The sequence below is a fragment of the Artemia sp. Qi Xiang Cuo genome, chromosome 3 (genome assembly GCF_049724085.1).
Source record: "Artemia sp. Qi Xiang Cuo chromosome 3, ASM4972408v1, whole genome shotgun sequence".
Taxonomy (NCBI): Eukaryota; Metazoa; Arthropoda; class Branchiopoda; order Anostraca; family Artemiidae; genus Artemia; species Artemia sp. Qi Xiang Cuo.
In genome coordinates, this window is record NC_142796.1 from 46,917,641 (window position 1) to 46,942,640 (window position 25,000).

The 25,000-nt window shown below is 35.4% G+C and overlaps 2 protein-coding genes across 2 annotated transcripts in view; one reads left to right on the forward strand and one right to left on the reverse strand.

Annotated features, from left to right (window-relative positions):
* Nucleotides 1-25,000, reverse strand: part of LOC148954182 (phosphatidylinositol 4-kinase type 2-beta-like) — a 109,036-nt gene that overhangs the window by 79,742 nt on the left and 4,294 nt on the right. The gene's annotated exons all lie outside the window — the stretch shown is intronic.
* On the forward strand, nucleotides 9,767-16,415 carry LOC148954184 (uncharacterized). The gene is made up of 3 exons (XM_089086958.1): nucleotides 9,767-10,166; nucleotides 12,660-12,765; nucleotides 16,216-16,415. The coding sequence occupies exons 1-3, from the start codon at nucleotides 10,014-10,016 to the stop codon at nucleotides 16,380-16,382; spliced, it is 426 nt and encodes a 141-aa protein (XP_088943084.1). The 5' UTR covers nucleotides 9,767-10,013; the 3' UTR covers nucleotides 16,383-16,415.

Below are 25,000 nucleotides of genomic sequence, written 5' to 3' on the forward strand. Positions count from 1 at the left end.
TAGGGGATAAAAATAATTCTTTATCCGTCACATTTCTAGGAGGAAGAGTTGCCTGCCCTCTCTCATCGTCACCATCCGTTTGTAGCTTGGCAGCCAATAATTTCACTCGTGCTTCAAGGTCTGCTTTTTTCCCGGACGTATCTAGTCCATGTTTTTCGAGAAGAACGCCCAGAATAGGTACCGTAAGTTTTCTGATGCTATTCGGAGATAATACGGCCAAATTTATTTCGCCGTTTTCTGACATATTGAACTGTAACAGTCGTGGCAACACTGTGCGGCTTTTTCCTTATACTACGCAATTCGAAAAAAATAACACTAAATGTTCCTTATATCAAACGACTTAATCTAATCCAAATGTTGAACTAATTCGCCGAAAAAAAATCAAAAAAGAAAGTCCACAGGGAAATTTCACAGTTTTAGCAGGGTTATGTCCGAAAAAAATTTAGTGTTAACATAACGAAGTCTGAATCAATACTGAATACGGCTATAGGCGGTAGTACTGAATACTACTGCTTATAGGCGATAGACGTGCTACGGACTATTCAAAACCACCCAAAGATACTTTGACTGCTGCCTAAGATACTTTTGGTGTTTTAAGTTTCATTATTTTAACTTGGGTTATTGTCAATTTGAATTTAGCATCATTAACAAGTGTTTAAAGATCCATTAAGTTTCAACTATTCTAATTATTTTTTTCCAATTTTTTTCGGTAGATGCCTATTTGAATGTTAGTATCGTAAACAAAAGTCCCGAGAGAAAAAAAAGAAATCTTAGATACGTTCTAAGACCGTACTGGCTATACCGCCGAGCCGTCCTAAATAACAAAAAAAAAGAGAAAAAAAACTACAAAAAAACAAACTAACCTTTCGAAATGGAGGCTAACAAAGGAGAAGAAAAGATTTTTTGTTAGCGTCCACTTCGAAAGCTTGTTTTAGTTTTTGCTGTTTTTTTTTAGCACTTAGAACGGTTTAGAGGTCATTTCCACTGTATCTGTCAGAATTATGAAATGGACTAGGGCAGTATCGAATTTTTGTAAGTGTTTCCTCGTAATCCAAAGAAATTTGATAAGTTTGAAGTTTTTCCTAAAATCTAGAATTACCAATCTGTTGCTTCCCAAAACAACTACAGAAGCTGCAAAAAGCTAAGGGTATTGAGGTGAAGCTTTCAAGGAATGTTTTGGCAGATGCTGAACTTAACCAAAACACAGAATCATCATGTAGATTGTCAATAGGCTGATAAAGCAATAACACAATGACATCTCACATTATTAAGTTCGACCTTTCAGGGTAAGTTGTGACAGATTTTGAACTAGCCAGAAGACTATATTGCTCATATATTACGGGCTCATGCTATTAATAAAATCCCTGGCCATGAAGCTATTCACAGCATAAAGCCTTCTGGCGATAAGCTGTTTGTTCAGATTAGTCAATCTGCAGCAAAGATTTTCAGCGATGCTGTTCCAGCCGTATTGAATAGCTTTGACGTCATGATTCCAGAAAAGAAATTTCATAGCATTGTTAAGTGGGTGACCGCTAATTATGAGGCGATAATTTTTAAGAAATCTGAAGGTGTCATCGACGCTGAACGTTTGGGAAAATCCCTTGGTGTGAAAATTTTCTTTTGTGTATTTGTTACATTAAAATTTTTATTTCATATACCTTACCTACCTCCTTTGAAAATGGTTTTTGAGCTGTTGGTTGTTTATCCTGACGTACTTGTACTTGCTAACAGCTATTCCGCTTAATAAATATGAATTCTAAGTATATCAATTTCTTATATATTATGCTGTCATACCAAGAATGAAATAAAGGGTGTCCCAGGAGAGATAGACCCATACAATATTTTTTAAATTTTTCGGTTTTGATTCTGCAGTCTCGCAGTAGTTTTTTTTTTTTTTTTTTTTTTTTCTTTTTTTTTTTTGATAATGATTAGTTACTTAGTGATAAATGACTGAATTAATTGCAGACGATGCAAATTTTTTCACTTTCCACGTGAAATCAGCGTGTCATAGAGTATGTTCCATGACGCCTGACAATACTCAAAGGAGAAGCTCCTTGTTCAAAATCCGTTTTTATCAATCTATGTTACTGGGACAAAATTTAGATAACCTAATGTTGAAAAGATTATGCGGCCTTAGATAACTTCTAGAAGCTATAATACTTATAGCACAGTCCTCTTTAACGTTTCCAAATTTCATTTCTGATAGCCTAAGACTGGTAAATTACTAATGCTACTAGTTTAACTACTAATAATTCACCCAGGCCCCAAGCTGCCCGAGGTAAACACAGCTGCACATGCTCCACCTTGATTCCAATTTATTAAAAGCCTCCCTTTTTACACCCTTCCAAGAAGTTCCAGATTATCTAAATCTCTTCCTACGACATCTTTTCAACCCGAACTGCTTTTCATTCGGCCCTAGATGGAGGGACGAAAACGACAATCTCTGGCGATGTGTCATCCTGCATGCGACAAATCAAGCTAGGCAAGCGAGCATCGTTTTCCCGTTTTCTTTGTTTTTCTTCTTTAAATAGAAATGGATTTTATTTACTAAAATTCTTCATAAACTGAAGTTAAAAAATACAATAATCTAAGTACGAATTTTTTATATTCAATAGGAAACGAGTTGGGTTTTTTGTTTGTAAGTGTTTTCTGATATGGTCTCGATATATTTCTTATAACAAATGCTTATAATTGTGTTGTTTATTGGTAAGCTCAAACCTATTTATGTAACGCTAAACCTTTAATTAAATATATACATTCTTGAAAAAAATGATTTAGTTAAATTCTGATAAATATTCTTATTTCTATGAGCCCTGGAAGTATTTTTAATCAAGTAAATACAATTTATGAGATAAAATGATGCTACCTTTAAGCTGAAAATAAGTAGGCCAACTGCCGAAAAAAAACTTTTTAATTGGTTTTTCTTTCATTTAAAAACGAAATATGTGTACGAATTTTTGATATTCAATAGGAAACGAGTTGGGTTTTTTGAGCAATAGCGCTCATCCTCTTATATCTCCACTGAACTGTTTTATACTAAAGCAGCGAATTAAGCATTCTACTGTATGTAAATTCATGCATGTAAATATGATTGTCCAGTGTCATAGGGCTTAAATGATAGCTTCATTTGAAAAAAAAATGTTAATTTTTTTTTAAACCAAAACATTTCACAGTGGAATCGTTTCAAGAATCAGGACAATATACGCGATTCCTGATACGAGTCTGGTCATGTGAAAAACCATATGCAAATTGCTAAATACAAATTCAATTATCCAGTTCCAGGGAGTTCAACTTATAGCTTTATATACATATATATATATATATATATATATATATATATATATATATATATATATATATATATATATATATATATATATATATATATATATATATATATATATATATATATATATATATATATATATATATATATATATATATATATATATATATATATATATGGATTCTCATTGTTGCTTGTCTTCTAACCGCAAACAGTGTGAGCCTCTTCTTGATGTCATGGCGTCACCATAGGTTCGATACAACCACCTTCGGAAAAATACAAATTCTTCCTTAAAGTTGTGACCTTTTTAGATCGTTTAATTGGCCAGAAATGCCAATATCCCAGTTAAAGAAAAAAAACTATGTAGCCGATTTCGAAGTCAGGCACTCGGCATATGTACGGCTTGCATATATTGTTTCTTGCATATGTTGGTGTCGAAGATTTTGATGGTGTTGTTCTTCCAATGTGATATTTCTTTCTTCTTTGCTTCCATTTTGACTCGTTCTTATTTTTGTTGTTGCACGCCTTTTGTAAATAGAGTAAATACGCTCGTATTTTATACTTAGCTATGTTCCTTTTGTAATGTTCCATGCGTCATAGGTATAAAAACGATACGTTTGCTCCTTATTCTCTTGAAATATACTTATAAATTTGACGTGAATCATATGGTTTTTCTTTTAATTAATAAGTTTCTTTGTATCATAGATCGATTTGATTAAACGATATATCGATATTTTTGCTTTTCATAGGAGCACCACCAACTTGTGTTGGGCTATATTTGATATCGATATTAAAATACCAATATATTGGACCAAATATCGATATTGAATATCGAAACGTATTATCGAAACCGATATTTTTTAGGGGTCTCTACCCCCTATATTCCCCGCAGAAAAACCACCACATGAAAATTCTACAAATTTTTAGGATACATCTTCGAGATTCTTTGTAGGTTTGAATTCTTTCATCTATAATTGATTTTATTTATCCTTATCTTACATCTTGCCCTGTTATCTTTTTCGCAAGAATTCACTTCCGACTCCTGAGTCAGATACGTGTGAATTATTACCAACTGAGAATGAAAAGTTCGGATTTTGAATGTTGTCAAAGCTGAACTAGCCGATCAAACAGGGTGAATTCTCTCAGTCTGCAAAATTCTGTCAAGGAAAAAGAGCTATCCTTCATAGATAAATTAAGATAAAATTATTAAAATTGCCACTGAGTGGGGGATCAAGGAAAAGGTTGTTGCTGTAGTTGCTGTAGTGGCTTAATGTAATGAACCGTACCAGCATGAATTTGTCCAAATTGACCTGTATTCCAATTTTACAAATTCTATACTCTTCTCTAAAGGTTAGTTAATAAACGAATAGCTGGTTGACTGAGAAGAGGAGAGTACCATGGGTGTAACTCTTAATTCTGAGCTTAGAAATTTTGCCTTTCCTCGGCATAATCACAAGTTCATTTTGTTTTTTAAGATTTGTTAACATTCTTATGTCTACTGATGAAGTTTCTACCATTTTCCTTGAGAAATTGGACAGATATTTGCAGAACACTATTGTAGGTGATCAGGTTGAGCTTGTTTTAGATGTTCAGAACCTCATCTTAGCAGAAAGACACGGGTTCCGTTGAAGAACGCGAGACATTTTAAATCAGCTGCCAAACACTTGATCAAGAAGTGCCCCAGGTCTTCTAATAGCCTTCTTGAAGCGCATAGGTGACTGGATCCCACAAAAGGAAAAGAGTAGAAGTCTGTCAGATATAGTTGTGCTTACTTGAGAGACCTCGTTAGGAGTAAGCATTGACAATGTTCGAAGTGATTGGATATTGCTGCAAGACGAGACCTCAGTAGAACCATCGCCATTACGTATCAACCCGTTCTTGCATCAAATCATCTCTATGACGGACGCTTTTGGTGGGTAAAAGTATACGCTTTTGTTGACGCTTGTAAAGGCTTTGTTGACATTATTAAACAGCAGTGCTGACGTAGAGAGGGGTTTTTCACTCTCAGGAACACTACTTCCGTCAGACAGAGCCTCCGTGTCTGAAAGAGTCCTGAATACGAAGCGGTATGTGGTTGACGAATATAACTCAGATGGAGGCAAACCCAAAAGGTTTCCTTTGGCAAAACCAAGTAGAATCAGATAGAAGTTTACCTTTATTTCATCAATTTCAGTAAACTACATCCATAGCCCACTGCTTTTAAATCGTTCACATTACAAGTTGTTCAGATTTATCAGGCCTTCTGCACTCATCTGTCTATTTACCTTACATTTTGGTAAAAAAGAAAAACATATATATTTAATCCCAATATTATCCCACTGGTGATACTTGAGTACAAATAATCATCACGGTTTTTCTACTACTAACAACTCACCTCAGTACCAAGGTGCCAGAGGCCAACACAGCTACGCACGCTCCCCTTCTATCTTAATGTATTGAAAACCTCCCTTTTTACATCTTCCTACCATAACTACAGATAACCTGCTTTCTATTTAGCTCTTGATAATTGGTCAAAAAGGGACAATCTTCAGCAATCAGTCATCATTCATTCCTAGAACTTGCCCAAGCCATCTCAACCTTTCTCTCATTATAGCCTTAGAAAGCAGAATGGAACTGCATTTTTCGTACAGTCTACTTTTTAAAATGTGGTCAGTCACCCGCATACCCAGGACAATCCGTCCGCAATTTTTCTTGAATATTTCAACTAAAATTTCTTTTTAGGAAAGGTCCCATTACCGAAGGGCTTATTCGCAGAAAAATCCAATGGGCAGCCAACATATAAATTCGACGCTTTAGCTCAGAGATTGCATGACACCCGTATAATTAATCTATTTGGCTTCGTAAGTATTTTGAAACATTTGTTCTAGAAAAAGATCCTCCTACTTCCTCCACTTATTCTCGCCTTTGAATATTATTAAGAAGACCTATACATCTTGCAAATATTCATCTTGTATTGTGTAAAAATATTCATGCAAATATACATCTTGCAAATATTAACCCTCCTAGCGTTTGAGAGTTTAACCGTCTTTCAATTTTTTTTGCAGGAAAAATTAAAGAAACCAAGTTTTATTTTTGTTTCAAATGAAATTAAAGAGTGACACTAAAATTAAAATGCACTGAATTTACACCTATAGTTCTAGACATATTCCCTATATAATTCCCGTACATGCAAAATTGTGCAGCCAGAGGGAAAGCACGACAAACGAAAAGAAGACAAAAATATTTTCTATTCAATTTAAATAACATACTTTTCTAAGGAATTTTATTTAATGTAACTTAAAGCAAAAGTTGGTACGACCTGACTAACGTGTCATTTTCTATGAGCAAATACTGAATAATCGGTAGTACCAGATAGTTCTTCCATCTTCCAGACCAAGCCTGATTTCTACGTTCAAAATTAAATTTAGATACAACGCTAGCATAACTTTGAGTCCAAAATTTTGTAGCAATCTTGGAGTTGCTGTTTCTTGTGGGCTTTTTTGCTTATTAATTGGAGGGCTGATTGTCAAAACTTTACGGAAACAAAATAGAGCAGGAATAGAAGTAAATAGTTTGGTTCATGTTTAGAGTATGAATAAGGAAAGGGAATTTTCGATAAATTATTTTACTGAATGACCTACACTCGAATGAGGGCTATTTTTACGAGATTCTTCGTCACTAAGGGATAGCGGTCAAAAGCAAACAAAACTTCAAAAGTATAACCAGACACTGCGTTTTAAGGTGGTTTAGCCCCCCCCCTGCTAATTTTTTTTGCGTTTAAAAGAAAGCGGCAAAAAGCCAAAAATACCCATAGAATGAGCCAGACTGACAACTGTTTGATAATTGCAAACACCAAACCAAAAAATTAACATAGAACAAGTACAAAACAATTAAAAAAATGTCTAGTGGTTTTATTGTTAGGCTTGAAACAAGTGATCTATTCACATTAAGTAATGATTTACTATGGAGTAAATAACTATTTACTAAATACTGATAATGATAATTATGTGAATAATGGTAAACAATAAAAAAATTAAATAAAAATAACCAATTATGTACAGTTATTGTTACTTGCATGATCTATACCCTACCTAATATTTTTCTAATTTTGTTCTTCTGACGCTCAATCCTAATGAAATAAACGTATGTCAAAAAAATTCAGCGTAAACTGGGCTCATTTTGCTTTAAAAAAAATAACAAAACTCAAAATCTGTAAATTTTAGTCTTTATTGACAACTTCCATTGCCAGATTCAGGAACACGTCAATGAAGACAGATGGAATTTTCCCAAATCTTGTATTATCGTTAATGTCAAAAACTAGATATGGGAAAGTGGGCTAATTAAAAAAAAAAACACAGGTAAGCGTGGAAAAAGCAAAATGAACTAAAAGACTGGCTGAAACTAATTGATAATGACACTGATTCAACATACTGCCCAGTAAGAGAGCCGGTTGTTTTGTTAGTTACTTTTAGCTTAGCGTGAGACAAGACAAAGTGAAGTTACACAATAGATGGAAAATATATAATTTGGGCAATATTTTTGCACATTAAGGGGTTGGGGGTAAAGTATTGGACAATGTGAAGTTAGAAAACGGTTCTTACTACATAATATGCAGAATAATTGCACCTAACATATTAGGCATCTAGACCCACTATACTTTATCTCCCATCCGCCTTTAATGTGCCAATATATTGCCCAAATTTATTTCTAAAGTATCATATTTTTGTCATACTTTGTTATTTGTTGTGTTATTTAAACAACAACATGCTTGGCACCCTAATCATTTAGCATATTGATCATTTAACAAATACTAACCCTGTTTGCACTACTGTTTCTCAGTGAAAGAATTATGTTTTTCTAGATTAATGAAGAATGTAGCCGGAATATAATCGCGCAATTACAACTCATGGATGCGACACCAAACCACGAACATATCACAATGGTCATAAATAGGTATTTTCATTTATTTTGTATTTTTATCTAATGCAAACTTGAGACGCGTTAGTCGTTTACCCAGTACTGTTTTTCGGTTGGTCAACAAGGATAACTTTTGGTAATCTGGCATACTTCATCTCCTGAACAAGTCCTAAGCATATTATAGATTCTTTCATTAGAACCCTAGAAAGCAGAATTGAACCACATTTTACCTGTAGGGGGATCATTGTTACCGGAATAAAAATTTACACAAGTCTAATATACAATATAACAGCAGCTGGAAACGTTTACTTTCAGCTGTGGGGGCCAAAGGCCACGGCTATTTTACTCCTAATAGCCATATCATGGTTCACCAGCCGTGGGGGAATTTTTGCGTAAGAACAGATTGACGACAATTTTTTTTTTGCGTGTCTTAATTTGGGTTTCCTTTCTAATTTCCCTTTTTTACTTTCTTCTTTTCTCCTTTATTCTTTTCTTGGGTGTATTAATTTGTGTTTACTTTCTATTTTTCCTTTTACTTCCTGCTTTTCTCCTTTTTATTTTTTTATCATTTCCATTATGCACATGATAGATGTAGATATACCTGGACCGAGGGGGGGGGGTATGGGGTATGAGGAGAAATCCCTTTACATATGGAGTTTTTTTTTAAATTTGGGTTTACTTTTTTGTGTTGTATTAATCTGGGTTTCCTTTTTTACTTTCTTCTTTTATCATTTCCTCTTTTATTTTTTCCTTACTGTTTTTGTCTTTTTTAATTTTTTATCAATTTCATTGTAAACAAGGTAGACGTATATATAACTGTAAGCAGGGGGGGTATAGGTTTGAGGAGAAATCCTTCACGATTGTTGCAAGGAGGACCTCTACCGATAAAAAAATATAATTAATTGGTTTCTAATATCTAATATAAAATGTAGTAGCCACCTGGGTGTTGGACCTATTTTATGTAGTTTTCATGTTGTGATGGCTTTGTATTAAAGTGACCCTCTGTATTCAGATTTGACATAATAAGAACAAAAAAAAAAAAACCGTAAATAGTCAAGACTGTAGGTATTTTTTTGCAGCTAAAAAAAATGTTTGAAGAAAATGAATATAAGTCATAAAAATCATCCCTTTTTATACATCAAGAGATTCAGATTTTTATGCTTATTTGAAATATACAAGTTTCATCAAGTTTAATCTTAGCCATCAAAACTTACGAGCCTGAGAAATTTTCTCTTATTTTCGAGAAAGGGGGGAATATCTCTTAAAAGTCATGGAATCATAATGATAATCACGGCATCAGATTCAGCGTATCATAGAACACTTTCATAGAAATTTCAAACTCTTTTCTGCTAAAATGTGTAATTTTTTATTTTAATTACCCAGCAATGACAAAGAACAACAAAGAGAGAAAAAAAAAAACAAGACGGCGGCCCTTATACACAAAATATAAAAAATAACACAAAGCGGATATTTCTCCTTTATGGAAACGAGGCGTCTTGTGCACAAAAGAAGAAGGATCAAAGCTAAAAATAAACTAAAAATAAATAAAACCACCACCAATATTGATAAAATACAATTGTTGCGATTGTTAGTTTTATTTCTTTGCATGTTTTTTATGTAATTCTAATACTGTTAAAATTATATAGTAATCTTTCGTTTCCCATTTATATGGGGTCGCCAGGAAACTAGGAATCATAAATGGGATCCTGAATGAAAAGAAGCCCTTGTTTAGAAGAAGGATTTAAGACTAAAAGCTGTTTCTCAGTTAATCTTATTTTTATTTTCAAGTGATGGGGGTGAGGTGAACGCAGCTTTAAACATTTACGACTGGATGATGATTTCCGAATCCCCAGTATGGACCGTTGTTTCTGGAAAGGCTTTTAGCATGGCGAGTTTACTCGTAACTGCGGGGGCCAAAGGCCACCGCTATTGCACCAAAAATTCATGCGCCATAATGATTCATCAGCCATGGGTACATTTTTCCGTAAGTATAGATCGACGACAATTTATTTTTTTGTGTGTCTTAATTTGGGTTTCTTTTCTAATTTCCCTTTTTTACTTTCTTCTTTTCTCCTTTATTATTTTCTTGGGTGTATTAATTTGGGTTTACTTTCTATTTTTCTTTTTACTTCCTACTTTTCTCCTTTTTACTTTTTTTCTCATTTCCATTATACACATGATAGATGTAGAAATACCTGTACACAGGGGGGGGGGGTATGGGGTATGAGGAGAAATCCCTTTACGTATGGAAAGTTTTTTTTAATTTGGGTTTAGTTTTTTATGTTGTCTTAATCTGGGTTTCCTTTCTACTATCCTTTTTTACTTTCTTCTTTTCTCCTTTCCTCTTTTCTTGGGTGTATTCATTTGGGTTTTCTTTCTACTTTTCTTTTTTACTTCTTATTTTTTGTTCTTTTTACTTTTTTTCTCCTTTTCATTATACACATGGTAGATGTAGATATATATACCTGTACACAGGGGGGGGGTATGGGTTTGAGGAGAAATCCTTCCTGATTTTGGCAAGGAGGACCTCTGCCGATAAAAAAAATATAATGAAATGGGGGTTGAAAGGCACTCTTTTAATGTTTTGACCCACCCTCCACCTACCAGGAGTGTATCTATGTACACCTGAGTATGCAACTCGTAAATGGTCTTTCTCTTGTCTTTTAGGTTATAAACGATTCACATAGAAGGCGTAGTAATTGTCGTCTGAATTGGTAAAGATCAAGGGAAAATTGGCAACTACCAAGTCTTACAACAGAGTGGACGGAGGTGGTTATTTTTGACTTAAGCCAGCTTCTCACTACGGTGGCCGGCGTTTACCTCCCCCAGTTCCCCTCCCCCCGCGGAAAATACCCTCTCCTGTAAAATACCCCCCCCCTGTGGAAAATAAGGTTTCTAAATTTGAAACTTTTATTTGAGTTTTTTTTTAATAGTTTTAGTCAGTTTTTTTTTATAGTTTAAGTCAGAAAATAATTCTTTCAAGGTATATGGCCACTAAAAATTACAGAAGAATGGCGAGGTATCTGGAAATTTTGTTAACTAATAAAAAAAAAACATCCTAGTATAAAGTAAATGTAATGTTTCATTGCAGTGTTTTTTGAACAAACATCAGTGCCGACCCGGAAGCATTACAGTTTCTGTCTGAGTTAAATTTATGCAACCTGGGACTAAACAAGCCGAATCGTTGGGTCAAGCATGCGGGCCCTACACTAGGATATTTGCATCCTTTAGGAAGCGACCGTTTCAAATGCAAGATAATGTAGGTCACTAGTATTGCTTCAATCAGGATGTAATACACTCACTGGGATAATAAATAGCTCCATCGGAAATCCCCTCCTCTGACCCCCCCCCCCCATAAAAAATCCCTCCTGAAAACGCCTGTATATTTCATTTATTTGTTAATGGTGATTTGTGGTAGTTTTACGCTTGGAAGATACGAAAAGCAAACTCGTAGAATTTGGCAAAGCTTTTGTCCGTAAAAACTTAAACAATTTAGAATGTGTTGGTTCCCAAAGCCAACTGTCTTTTCGAAGGATACCCAAACCTTCTTGAAGTTTTTCATGCCATATGTTCTAGCTTAATATTGATGATTGCTTGCTTAAATTGTTTTTCTTCTTCATTTTTTTTTTTTTAATTTGGCACCCGCTACTGCCAAAACTTGCAGAAAATCATATGGGAGCTTTTTCAACCCACATGGATTTGTGTTTTTTTTCTAAGTTTTTAAAACAATTCTGGTGTGTAAATTCCTCTTTTTCCCGTTCCTTAGCATTTTTCAACAAAACTATAAAAAAACTCAAATAAAAGTTTCAAATTTAGGAACCTTATTTTCCACATGGGGGAGGGTATTTTCCCCGAGGCTATTTTCCAAGGAGGGAGTATTTTCCGCGGGGTTTACTTTCCGAAGGATGGGGAGGGGCATTTTTCGTGGGGTAGGGTATTTTTGGAAGGGTTTAGACCCCCCCCCCATTCACTATATTCATTTATGTTATTTTACTGCGTTCATGGCCGTATATTTGGCTTTAAAATACACTTGTTTGTCTATCTATCTAATATGCAGGATGATTGTACCAAACACATTTTGCATGCAGACCCGTTATGCTTACCCCCCCCCCCACCTAATGTGCAAATCTATAGCGTAAATTTATTTCTAAAGTAACGAAGAAACTAACAAAAAAACGAATTTTATACAGGGTAAACTTGAGTGAGTGGCTCAATATACAAGTACCAAAATTCCATCCCCCTACGGAAATTAAAAAAATAAAACTCAAATAAAATTCTCAAATTTGGAAAGCCTTATTTTCAACGGGGGTATTTTTTTTTTGGGGGGGGGGGGGGGTATTTTCTGCGGGGGGGGGGGATTTGCCTAAAACCTCTCACTTAAATCGGTTTACTATATTTGCGGCAACTTCAAAGCTTTTAATATACAAAGATATTTTTTCCGTCAAAATGAATTTAAAAATCATTTACTATATTTTAGGGGAATACGTCTCAGCTGGTCAAACATGGTAAAGAAATGGTAGATTTGACGACAAAACTAAAATATATATACCAAAAACATACTGGACTTGGATCTCAATTAATTGGTGAGTTTCTCCCTCTCTCTCTCTCTTCCCTCCCCTCTCTCCTTTCCTCTCCTCTCTCCTCTTCTTTTTCCTCTCTTCTCTTTCCTCTCTCTTCTCCTCTCTTTCCTCTATCCTCTCTTCCCTCTCTGCTCTCTTCTCTTTCCTCTCTGCTCTCCTCTCTTTCCTCTCTCCTCCCCTCCTCTCTTTCCTTTCTCCTCTCATCTCTTTCCTTTCTCCTCTCATCTCTTTCCTTTCTCCTCTCATCTCTTTCCTTTCTCCTCTCATCTCTTTCCTTTCTCCTCTCATCTCTTTCCTTTTTCCTCCCTCTCTCCCCTCTCTCTCTCTCTCTTTATCTTTCTTTCTCTCTCTTTATCTTTCTTTCTCTCTCTTTATCTTTCTTTCTCTCTCTTTATCTTTCTCTCTCTCTCTCTCTCTCTCTCTCTCTCTCTCTCTCTCTCTCTCTCTCTCTCTCTCTCTCTCTCTCTCTCTCTCTCTCTCAGGGCTCCGAATCAGTCCCTAAAGTCCCCTTTTTTTTACTGAAGTCCCTTCTAAGTCCCTTTTTATGTAGAAAGTCCCTTAACTCCCCTAAAAGCCCCTAAAATTCCCGTTTTGGGAGCATGGTATAATTGAAAACTGAAGCTGAAAAAATGATATATTTGAAAGACCTTTTTAGATAATATAGGTTCTCTTCAAATCCAGCAGTACTGGTCTCTTGGTTGTTGCAGTTCAGAAAGAAGCAACAGAACAGTGGGAAATTTGATCTGAGGCCAAAGTGTCTGTTAACTGCTGTAAACATATGCAACTAATAACACTACACAATTGGCCTGTATGGTGGGTGCAATTGAAGGATCACATAGTGGTATTGTTCAAGGATAGATAATTTCTTGTAGCTTAATGAAATGAACCGTACCAGCATGAATTTGTCCAAATTGACTTGTATTCCAATTTTACAAATTCTATGCTCTTCTCCTCTAAAGATTAGTTAATAAACGAATAGCTGGTTGACTGAGAAGAGGAGAGTACCATGGGTGTAACTCTTAATTCTGAGATTAGAAATTTTGCCTGTCCTCGGCATAATCACAAGTTCATTTTGTTTTTTAAGATTTGTTGCTTTTCTGAAATGTGCATTGAAGAAGTGAATATAGTGAAAAGTACACTTTGTAACATAAACCAATAAAAACATGTTTTTAGAGAATGCCGGAAAAGGAGAGGCTTTCTATATAATAGCTCTATTCAGAACATCCCAACAAGATGACAGACGTTGAGTTCTGCCATCGAAAAAACATTTGAAGAATGTCGCGTCGTCAGCAAAGCACCTCAAGATTGTAAACAACCTCTAAAGGAAAGATGTGTCTGCAGAATTTGAATCCGTGTATCAGAGCTTTTTACGAAATTCATAGCAGCGTTTCAGAAGCACGAACCCCTTGCGCACGCTCTTCATGCCGAGCTGAAAAACTTGCTTCTCACTGTTTTGGCAAAACTTCTGAAACCTGACATTCTTATGTCTACTGATGAAATTTCTACCATTTTCCTTGAGAACTTGGACAGATATTTGCAGAACACTATTGTAGGTGATCAGGTTGAGCTTGTGTTAGATGTTCAGAACCTCATCTTAGCAGAAAGACACGGGTTCCGTGGAAGAACGGGAAGGCATTTTAAATCAGCTGCCAAACACTTGATCAAGAAGTGCCCCAGCTCTTCTAATAGCCTTCTCGAAGCGCATAGGTGCCTGGGTCCCACAAAAGGAAAAGAGTAGAAGTCTGTCAGATATAGTTGTGCTTGCTTGAGAGACCTCGTTAGGAGTAAGTATTGACAATGTTCCAAGTGATTGGATATTGCTGCAAGCCGAGAGCTCAGTAGAACCATCGCCATCACGTATCAACCCTTTCTTTGGGATCAAGAAGTGCCCCAGCTCTTCTAATAGCCTTCTCGAAGCGCATAGGTGCCTGGGTCCCACAAAAGGAAAAGAGTAGAAGTCTGTCAGATATAGTTGTGCTTGCTTGAGAGACCTCGTTAGGAGTAAGTATTGACAATGTTCCAAGTGATTGGATATTGCTGCAAGCCGAGAGCTCAGTAGAACCAACGCCATCACGTATCAACCCTTTCTTGCATCAAATCTTCTCTATGACGGATGCTTTTGGTGGACAAAAGTATACGCTTTTGTTGAAGCTTGTAATGGCTTTGTTGACATTATTGAACAGCAGTGCTGACGTAGAGAGGGGTTTTCACTTTCAGGAACACTACTTCCGTCAGACAGAGCCTCCGTGTCAGAAAGAGTCCTGCATGCGAAGCTGTATGTGGTTGACGAATTTAACACAGATGGAGGCAAACCCAAAAGGTTTCCTTTGGCAAACCCAAAACCCAAATAGGTAGAATCAGATAGAAGTTTACCTTTATTTCATCAATTTCAGTAAACTACATCCATAGCCCACTGCTTTTAAATTGTTCACATTACAAGTTATTCAGATTTGTCAGGCCTTCTGCACTCATCTGTCTATGCAAGTTTTTACCTTACATTTTGGTAAAAAAAAACCATACATATTTAATCCCAATATTATCCCACTGGTGGTACTTGAGTACAAATAATCATCATGGTTTTTCTACTACTATCAACTCACCACAGCACCAAGGTGCCAGAGGCCAACACAGCTACGCACCCTCCCCTTCTATCCGAATTTATTCAAAGCCTCCCTTTTTACACCCTCCCTGGAAGTTCCCATTTCTCTTAAATCTTTCTTTATGACATCCTCCTACCATAACTTCCATTGTTGAATTAGCGTCACTTTCAATAGGTTTCAGCCAGTCTTTTAGTTCATTCAGCTTTTTCCACTCTTTTCTGTATTCATTTTTTTTTTAATTTGCCCACATTCCTGTATCTAGTTTTTGACATTAACGATAATACAAGCTTTGATAATTTAAAATTATGGATTCTTGAATCCAAAGATTCGTTTTCAACTCCCTGTCTTTACCTCTACATTTTTTTTCTGTTTCTACCCTGTTGCTTTGAATGGAACAGGATTCTTTCCGATTTTAGCAAACTCAAAGAGAATGCAAATATACTTTTTTTTTAACCGTGCAACATTTTTTATTTCTGCTCAAATTTGGCTTAATAGTGACTACTTTCTTTTAAAAAGCTGTTTCGTGGAAAAAATTTCCTATGGATTCTTGAATTCAATGACTTATGCATATTCGGTGTTCTAGGAATTGGGGATATCATCACCCCGTCGGATATTCCTGCTATACTTAGAAGATTGAAGGAGAAGACTCAAATCAAGGTGCTTGACCCGGATCGTGTAGCGGTCTTTGCCAATATGGATACTAAAGTTGCTATTATAAAGACCGTGACGAAGGTCGATTTAACGAAAGTGATTTTTTTTTATTATTAAGTTGTTAATAAGGTCTGGTCTTGAAAATAAATATAATTTGTTCCTTATAAAAAAAACGTTTAAGCAATAATTTTTTTTTGTTCAGGTAAGGAACCGAGGATTGACGATTTCCTTTATGTAACTAACGACGGCTATGTCAAAATATGGCGGATGAGTGGTTTCTGTCACTATCACATGATATTGAGACGGAAGATGAGTGCTATGAAGCTAGAGGCATGGGAGAATGATAAGAAGAAGAATGAGAATAAATGATATTATTATAAACATTAAATAAAGGATACTGCTCGTTGATTTGACTAAAGAATAGTTATTTAGGTGCATCTTTCTAGATTTCATTGAAATAATTCTAATATAAATATTCACCTTTTTAGAACTTTAAACATAGGAGACTGAATTTCAGATTTATTCATATAAACCCTTTATACTTCAATCTAAACAATATTCAATAATTCAGGTGAGAATAGATGTCTTAAAAATTAGATTTGATGAATTACCAGGAATCAGGAGAAGTGTTTTCATTGAAACAATATTTTTAAAACATATATATTTTTATTAATACTTACACTTTTTATATACACATATACATTTTTATTAATATTTATAAAATTATATACATTAATTGAATACTTCAGTTTTAAAACCTGGATCTAACATTGCATTCTTTCGTAAATCTCTAGTTTGAAATATTAAACTATGCATATTTTCTTTATGTATTTTTAGAAGGTCTAATACACGTTTTCTACCTGCACTGAAATTAGGTCTAAAAATTGAAGGATTTGATATTTGAGGATTCAGTATATTGTCCTGGTCTCTTGTGTCTAGATGGTTATGATTACGACATATATCAAAATCAATTTGCTCGAAAATTTCATTCGAATCAATAAAATTTATCAATTAGCTTATCCCGACTCAATCTATCCATATCTAATTGCTGGAAAATGTCATCTGGTTCTCTATGAAATTTGTCAATAAGATCATCCCGAGTCAAATCTTGAGGGTTCGGGATGCTTTCTTTCGCACTCGATATATGATTCATGGCTACAGCCAAGACCGTACCCAGAGGGGGAGGGTTTGCCCCCTCCCGAAATGTTTGTTTGACTCGTAAAAACGTAACAAAAATAGATATAATAATCCATAAACGAATTTTGTATGCGTTTTTGAGGATTTTTTTGTTTACCCCCCCCCCCCCCATCCCCCGAAAAAAAGTCTGAGTAAAACCCCCTCCGAAAAAAAATCCTGGGTACGGCCTTGGCTACAGGATCCACATATCCAGGAATCACTATCCCATCCATATCTCCACCCAAATTGATTATGGGTTTTATTGATTGTGGTGTTTTTGTTTCGACGATTTCTGATTGTCATTTATTTTCTTCTGCTGTTTGTGTAGATTAAAGAAAATATAATGAAAACAATATTTATCTTTAGTTTATTCAAATACTATCACACATGGTTAAGACGGATTCTTATTAAAGAAAGAAAACAATTATAACGTGACAACCCTGCACTGAATAAACAGTCAAAACGTGGCAAGACAGAAGACACTGAAAAAAATTTCGAAGGTGAAACATAATAAAACAGAAGACATTGAAAAAAAAAGTAATTTTAAGATGAAAAGTAACATAGCAGAGGACACTGAAAAAAATTTCGAAGGTGAAACATAATAAAACAGAAGACATTGAAAAAAAAAGTAATTTTAAGATGAAAAGTAACATAGCAGAGGACACTGACATAAAACTTCCAAGGTGAAATATAACAAGTTGCCTCGGCTTGTCGTTTGTCATTATGAAAGAAATAACACCAAACCTTTCTTTCTTTTAATTGTTCAGGTTATGGGAAAAAAACGTTTTTATGTTCTTTAACACACTGAATCTGGATGTATAATTTTCAGAGATCCCTTGACTTTAATTATTAAAGGGATAATAAAAGGTAACATTTTTTCGTTTGTAGTTCATATTTGAATGCAATATTCAAACTAATCATAATTCTGTATAACCAAGCAGTATTTATACTGGAAATAAGAACCGGTGTATGCTGTATATTTTAAACCAGAATATCTTAACCTCTAGGTCGACGCTCTAGTTCACATATAAAGGTTTAACATTTCGAACAATAGCCAGATTTACTCGCTCAGGCTGTAAGTTCTGTATTGTATATCATTTTGGTCCAAATATAACCTGTTCTGATTGCTTAATACGATCTCGTTTAGTATGTAAAGGGGCCTTACTACTAGGGTTTTGGATCATAATTATTACAATGATGATATCGTTTTATACTTCCAAACTTTTCAAACAGTTCGTGGTAACAAACTATAAGAGGCGACCTGGTTCAATAGTAACCGAAACTCTAAAAAACAAAATGTTGATATTAATAGATACATCAAAAGAACCGGATTTGTATGCTGATTTTAGATATGTAAGTTAAGTCCTACCGATCAAAAGTTACGAGCAAGAAAATTTGCCTTATTTTCGAAAAAAGGGCGAGACACCTCCTAAAAGTCATAGAATCTTAATGGAGTTCACACCATCAGATTCAGTAAACCTTACTGTAGAGGTTTCAAGCTCCTATCTGCAAAAAATAAGGAATTTTGTATTTTTCGCCAGAAGAAAGATCACGGATGCGTGTTTATTTGTTTTTGCTTTTTCCCAGGTGTGATCATATCGACCCAGTGGTCCTACAATGTCACAAGAGGGCTCATTCGAGTGGCAATTAAAAGCTATAGTGCCCTTTTTAAGAAACCAAAAAAATTGAAGGACAGCAACCATCACTTTTTACAAGAAAACTGTATATTCAAGCAAAAGCTTTGCTCGCCGTTCTGCCATTAGAGATTCCTGACCATTTTGCAGTAGCCACAGTAAAACGTGCAACTTCATTTCTCGAGGGTGTGCCGAATAATGAACAAGTACCAATTACTTCATTATTATATTTTGGTTTTTCTTTTTCCGCAGCGAGTCCGGATTGCAGCGGTAGCTTGGAACCTAGTAAGAGACGATTACGTTCAATGATAAGAAATATAAAAACCCAAGGGAAATATATTGGCTTAAAAAACAAGAAAAGTGGCAGCTACTACAACATTCTGCCTAAACGGCATCTTTTTTTTTCTTTTTTTCTTCCACAGATAGCTTGGCAGAACATCGTAGCGAGAGTTGTTCAATGGCTCATTTTAAAGGAAATTAATGGGGTTAAAAACCTTTTGTAACTAAAACGATTTATTTTTAAAATAGAATCAATTTTTTAACAAAAAACTGTATATTTCATGTTAAGGATTGATCGATGACGTCATAATCGTAGGATGTAGCCAGGTCGGTCGTCTCATATTATTCCAATTAAGTAAAAGCCATGGCTTTTTCCTGTAAGTAATTTTATCATACTGAGATCATTTTAGTTAAAACCAGTACTCATGGGCGTACGGAAGGGGGGCAGCTGCCCCCTAGAACTTCAAATTTTCACTAGATATGGCTGAAAAGCAGCTGGTTGAAAAAGTAGTTGAGTAAAGGTAGATGGCTAAAAAAACAGTTGATAAAAGATAGATGGTTGAAAAGGCTGGAAATAAACAGCTGGAATGACAGAATAAAATTCAAACAAGAATCAATTATCCATAAAGTCTTGGAAAGATTGAGCTCTAATCCAAGAAGATTAATGCTGAAGTTTATTGATGATTTATGATTTTTGGTGATTACTTATTAATAAAGCTTTCATAATAGGTATGTTAGAACTTGCTGGCAATGTAAGGTTTTGTGAACTGCCAATATAACTTCAGCCCCCCTGCCTTTCATCACAGAATCGGTCCCCCCCTCCCCTAGAGAAGAAGCTACGTACGCCCATGCCAGTACTTATATTTACTGTGTTATAGATTGCTGTTGTCTTATCCGCCTTATTTGTCCGCCTTTATTTCTTTTCCCCAGGGGTGATCGTATCGATCCAGAGGTCCTAGAATTTTGCGAGAGGGCTCGTTCAAATGGAAATTAAAGTTCTAGTGCCTTTTTTAATCAAAAATAAATTAAAAATAAAATCACTTTTTACAAAAAAAAACTGCATTTTAGATGTCTTAATATTTTCACAGATATTTGATTTCTCAAGTAATCATAGAGAACAAAGAGCGATTCGTCTCAATAGCAACCGAAACTCTAAAAACGGAATTTTGATACCAATAGATATATCAAAAGAATTGGATTTTTATGATGATTTTAAATATGTAAGTTTCATCAAGTTTTATTTGTAGTTAAAGTAAAGAACGAATAGTAAAGCTTATAACAACTGAATATTATTAGAGACAAAATTTTGTAATAAAACCTTACTTTCCTAGAAACCAGCATCATCCATTTATAATTAACAGAAAAAGTTGGCCCGGATGAGGTTTGAACTCGACGCCTTGGGATTACAAGACCTACGCTCAACTGACTGAGCCACCAAATCTTGTACTTTATGAAAGAATATACAGTTTGAGACAATATTGAAAAAGAGTTACATAAAGGACCGATACAGTTCACCTATGCTAGTTTCATCGGATATAGCTAAAACCTAGTAAATAACAAAACGCGGCACATAATAACTAAAATTTAAGATAATTACATAAAAGATCGATGTAAAATCGTTTTGATGAATTCGTTTGTAGATTTTATTCATATATTTGCATTGTCTACTTAAGACGTGACACCAAAATTGTTGTTTTTGTCAGGGTGTAATTTTTGTATGGGGTAGGGGGCAACTGCCCCCTCCAGACCCAAGTTTGCCCCCCCCCCCGAGCTGAAATTTAGTTTCTTCAAAAATCTTGTCAGAACTAAAATAATCCTGCATAATTCAGAAAAGTTTTCTTCAGTAATTCTCTGCATTTATGGTGCTATAAGGCTTATTTTTTATTTCTCAATGACGTTTATCCTAGATCTGGGAAAGTTTGGTCTACCCCCCCCCCCAGGGTTTTGACGAAATTACGCCCCTGTTTTTTGTGCTACATCACACGTACGGATCGTGGAATTGATAAAAATCACTTAGATATGAGCAATAGCTTTCAAATGAGCCGTTAAACGTCGCTCTAAAATGTTCTGGTAGCCCAGTAGCACCAGCTTTTCCACTTGAGACAAGGCACCCAAAATGCCGTTTTTTAGTGCCATTTGGAACTTGCTGATGGCGGAGTTTGTAGGAAGAAAGGACGTATGTATGAGCAATATCTTTTATATGAGCTATTAAAAATTTGTGTAAGATAGAGGCAATACCAAAACGCCCATACCGATACGTGTGATATCGATACGTCCGGTACCAATACAACGTACAGCTTTTCCCCCAGGGACTATGGAGGGTCATATCATCACTAAAATCATAGATACTAGACTTTTGAAGTATGTTGAACAAAATGGCTATCTCGAAATTGATTGGATGACTTTAGGGGGAGGAGGCCTCTAGGGAGATAGGGCTAGTTGGCCTTCAATCTTTTTGGTCACTTAAAAGGGGCACTTACAAATTTAATTTGCTTTCTAATGAGCTACTACACATCTCTCTATGATGCTCTGACCACCCCCAAGCCCTACTAGAAAAAAAAGGGAGACAGATCAGTGCTACCGATGCAAAAAAGCGATTTTTTTTGTTCAAGGACGGGGACTGTAATTTCCATGCGTAAGGTTTTTGACCATGCTGATTCCAATGGTGCACTTTTCATTTTGATCTGACACCATTTTCGAGGGGTTTCAGGCTTTTTTTTCAAAATCACCATACATTTCTTTTCGCAATAAACTTTTACTTTTAAGACGAACCGGAATAGTAGTCACCATTCCTGATACAGTGTCAGATGGCATTTTTTTCACTAGGTAGCTTTTTTCTAAACACAATTTTTAACTTTTGGTTACTATGAGCTGTGGTTCGCTCTTTACTAGGTTGCAGCTACCGCTGCAATCATGATAAAGTACCTTTATAGTATTTTTATAGTACTAATAGTACCTTTATGGTACCAAAGGTTTTTTTTAGTCTTTACTGTTATTTACTCTTGATTTTAGAAAATTGGCTCCAACTTACCCCTCCCCCCCCCCAAGGATTTTGACAAAATTACGCCACTGAAAACGGCAAAACAGCTGACTTTAGAACAGTTAAAAACTAGGCCATGTTCTTATTGTTCTCGGCTATTCAAAAGGGTGCTAATACAGAGTGACTCCTCCTCAGAAAGAAAACAATAAATTTCTGAAAACTCCCTCTAATGCCCAGGCCACATTCAGGCATTAAATTTGGAGAGGAGCTGGGATACAGTTTAAACTGGAAATGACTTTTAAACTGGAAATTCAGGCATTAAATTTGAATACTTTACGTCATATTCTACCCTTGCATCGCTGGTTAACGCTGCATTGACAAAGTTGATGCAGAAGCAATTAGCTCACACAACGAAAGCGCATCTCTGTTTTGCTTCAAGTCCGTTTTTAGACGAATTTTACGATGAGACGTTTTACATTAAATTGGAAGTGTTGGGCGATAATTTGATTATACAATATATCGATGTTTTCACTTTCTATATTTTTTAATATCCGATCATTTTTTTTTTGGCTCAAGTTAAGTAACTCTTCGCTTTGCCAAAGTTCAATAACGAAAATTGTACTTGCCACAAAAATCTAGATTTGGAATTGCACGGGCTCAGCCTCGGGATAAAGAAAAATAGACTACTGGCTATTTTCGGCTATTCAAAATCAGCGGCATTTCAATGTTTTTCCCTGAGAATTGTTTGTGCCTTTGAGGGATTTAACAAAAAAATCAGGTTTTTTCAACTGAAAGTAAGGATCAACGTTAAAACTTAAACGAACAGAAATTATTACGTATATGAGGAGGACACCCCCTTCACAATACCTCGTTCTTCACTCTAACGTTATTTAGAATCTTCAAAAAGCTATCTTTTTCTAATTTAACGAACCTTGTGTTTCACTTGTTGTTCGTAAAGGATTGGGATACTTTACTGTAAAAAGCGAAGTATATAAGAGGGGGCATTCCCCACGTCCCACCACTGAAAATTCACCCAGAGAAAATTGGCCTCCAAAAACATGTCTGTTTACTTCCCGATAACAAACGCTATGCGTAAGCAATAGGCAATAGGCTTTTCTTTTTTGAATTAAATGAAAAAAACATGTTTTTTAACCGAAAGGAAGGAACGACATTAAATTTTAAAACGAACAGAAATTATTCCGTAGATGAAAGGTGCTGTTCGCCCTTCAACGCCTCACTCGTTACACTAAAGTTTGACTCTTTGTTATAACTCTACTTTTTAAAACAATAAAAACTTTAGCGTAAAGACCGAGGCATTGAGGAGGGGACAGCCCCTTTCATACACGGGATAATTTCTGTTCGTTTTAAGTTTTAATGTTGCTCCTTACTTTCAGCTAAAATAAACTTGATTTTTTTTTATTTGATTTCTTAACGCTTTGCAACTTATGCAGGTTCGAATGTACATGAAAAATTAAAACGTAATTTGAATATTAATTTCGGAAGATTTATTCTGTATATGGAGGGTCGCCCCCTCCTCACTACCTTGCTCTTTACGCTAAAGCTGTTAGCGCTTATAAAAAAGCTTCCTATTCTAAATAATAAAAAACTGTGTTTCGGTAAACTCTCTTAAAAAATTGTGACAAACAGTCACACTTTAGCGTAAAGAGCCAGGTATTAAGAAGGGGACAATCCATCATATATGGAGGGGGCACCCCTCCCCCTCACGGAAAACTCCTTCGTTGAAATTTCATCCAACGTAAAGTAAACCTTCCCCCCGTCAAATATCCGCCAGACAATTCCATCCTTGCTGAGAATTCCCCCTCCATGTACAATTGCTTGCGGACGATTCAGCCTGAAAATTCTACTTAGCATTCTTTTATTTGAATAAGACTTTAATCTCAAGAAATAACGCCTCAATTTCCTTTATTAGTCTTTTATTATTAACATTACCAATGGATCAAGCCTTGCTTGGTTAAGCGAATTTTAGACCAAAAACAGTGCCCATCATACTCCCCTCAGAGGAGTATCCCCTACCTTCGCGGAAATGCATTCTTCCCGTATTCTTGCTCATAGAAGAAGAAAAAATGTGTACTTTTTCTAGATTTAGTTTTATTGATATTTACTTTAGTTTTTTGCCTAGTCAATTCATGAATCGGTGCCCTGAATTATATATAGGAAAAACCAACTTACTTTACTTAAAAATCCAGTCTGAAAAGCAATATTTTTGGTTGAATCAAACAGTTCGTGGCAACGAGTAAGAAACGACGCGCCTCAATAGTAACCAAACCTCTAAAACGCAGAATTTTGATACCAATAAATATATCAAAAGAATCAGCTTATTATGCTGATCCCTAAAATATAAGTTTGATTAAGTTTAGTGTTACCCGTCGAAGACTATGAGCCTGAGACAATTTGCCTAGTTTTCGAAAAAAGAAAAAACACCCCCTAAAAGTCAAAGAATCCCAATGAAAATCACACCATCAGATTCAGCGTATCTGAGACCCCCACTAGTGAGTTTACAAGCTCCTATCCGCAAAAATGTAGAATTTTGTATTTCGCCAGAAGAAAGATCGCGGATGAGTTTTTTTTATCTTTTTCCTCAGGGATGATCGTACCGAATCAATGGTCCTAGAATGTCGGGAAAGGAAGGGGACTCATTCGAATGGAAAATAAAAGTTCCATTGCCATTTTTAAGCGACCAGAAAGATTGGAGGGCAACTAGATGCCATCCCGCGCATTTTTTTCCCCAAAATCGTCCGATCAAAATTATTTATTTTAGTGATATATTTGATTAATTAACTTTAGCAAAAATTTAAATACAAAAATCAATATGATTCACCCAAAACCAAACGGTTGACGTGGGGTGAAACAGGTAAAAAAAATACACACATATAACGTCATTTAAATTCACTATAATA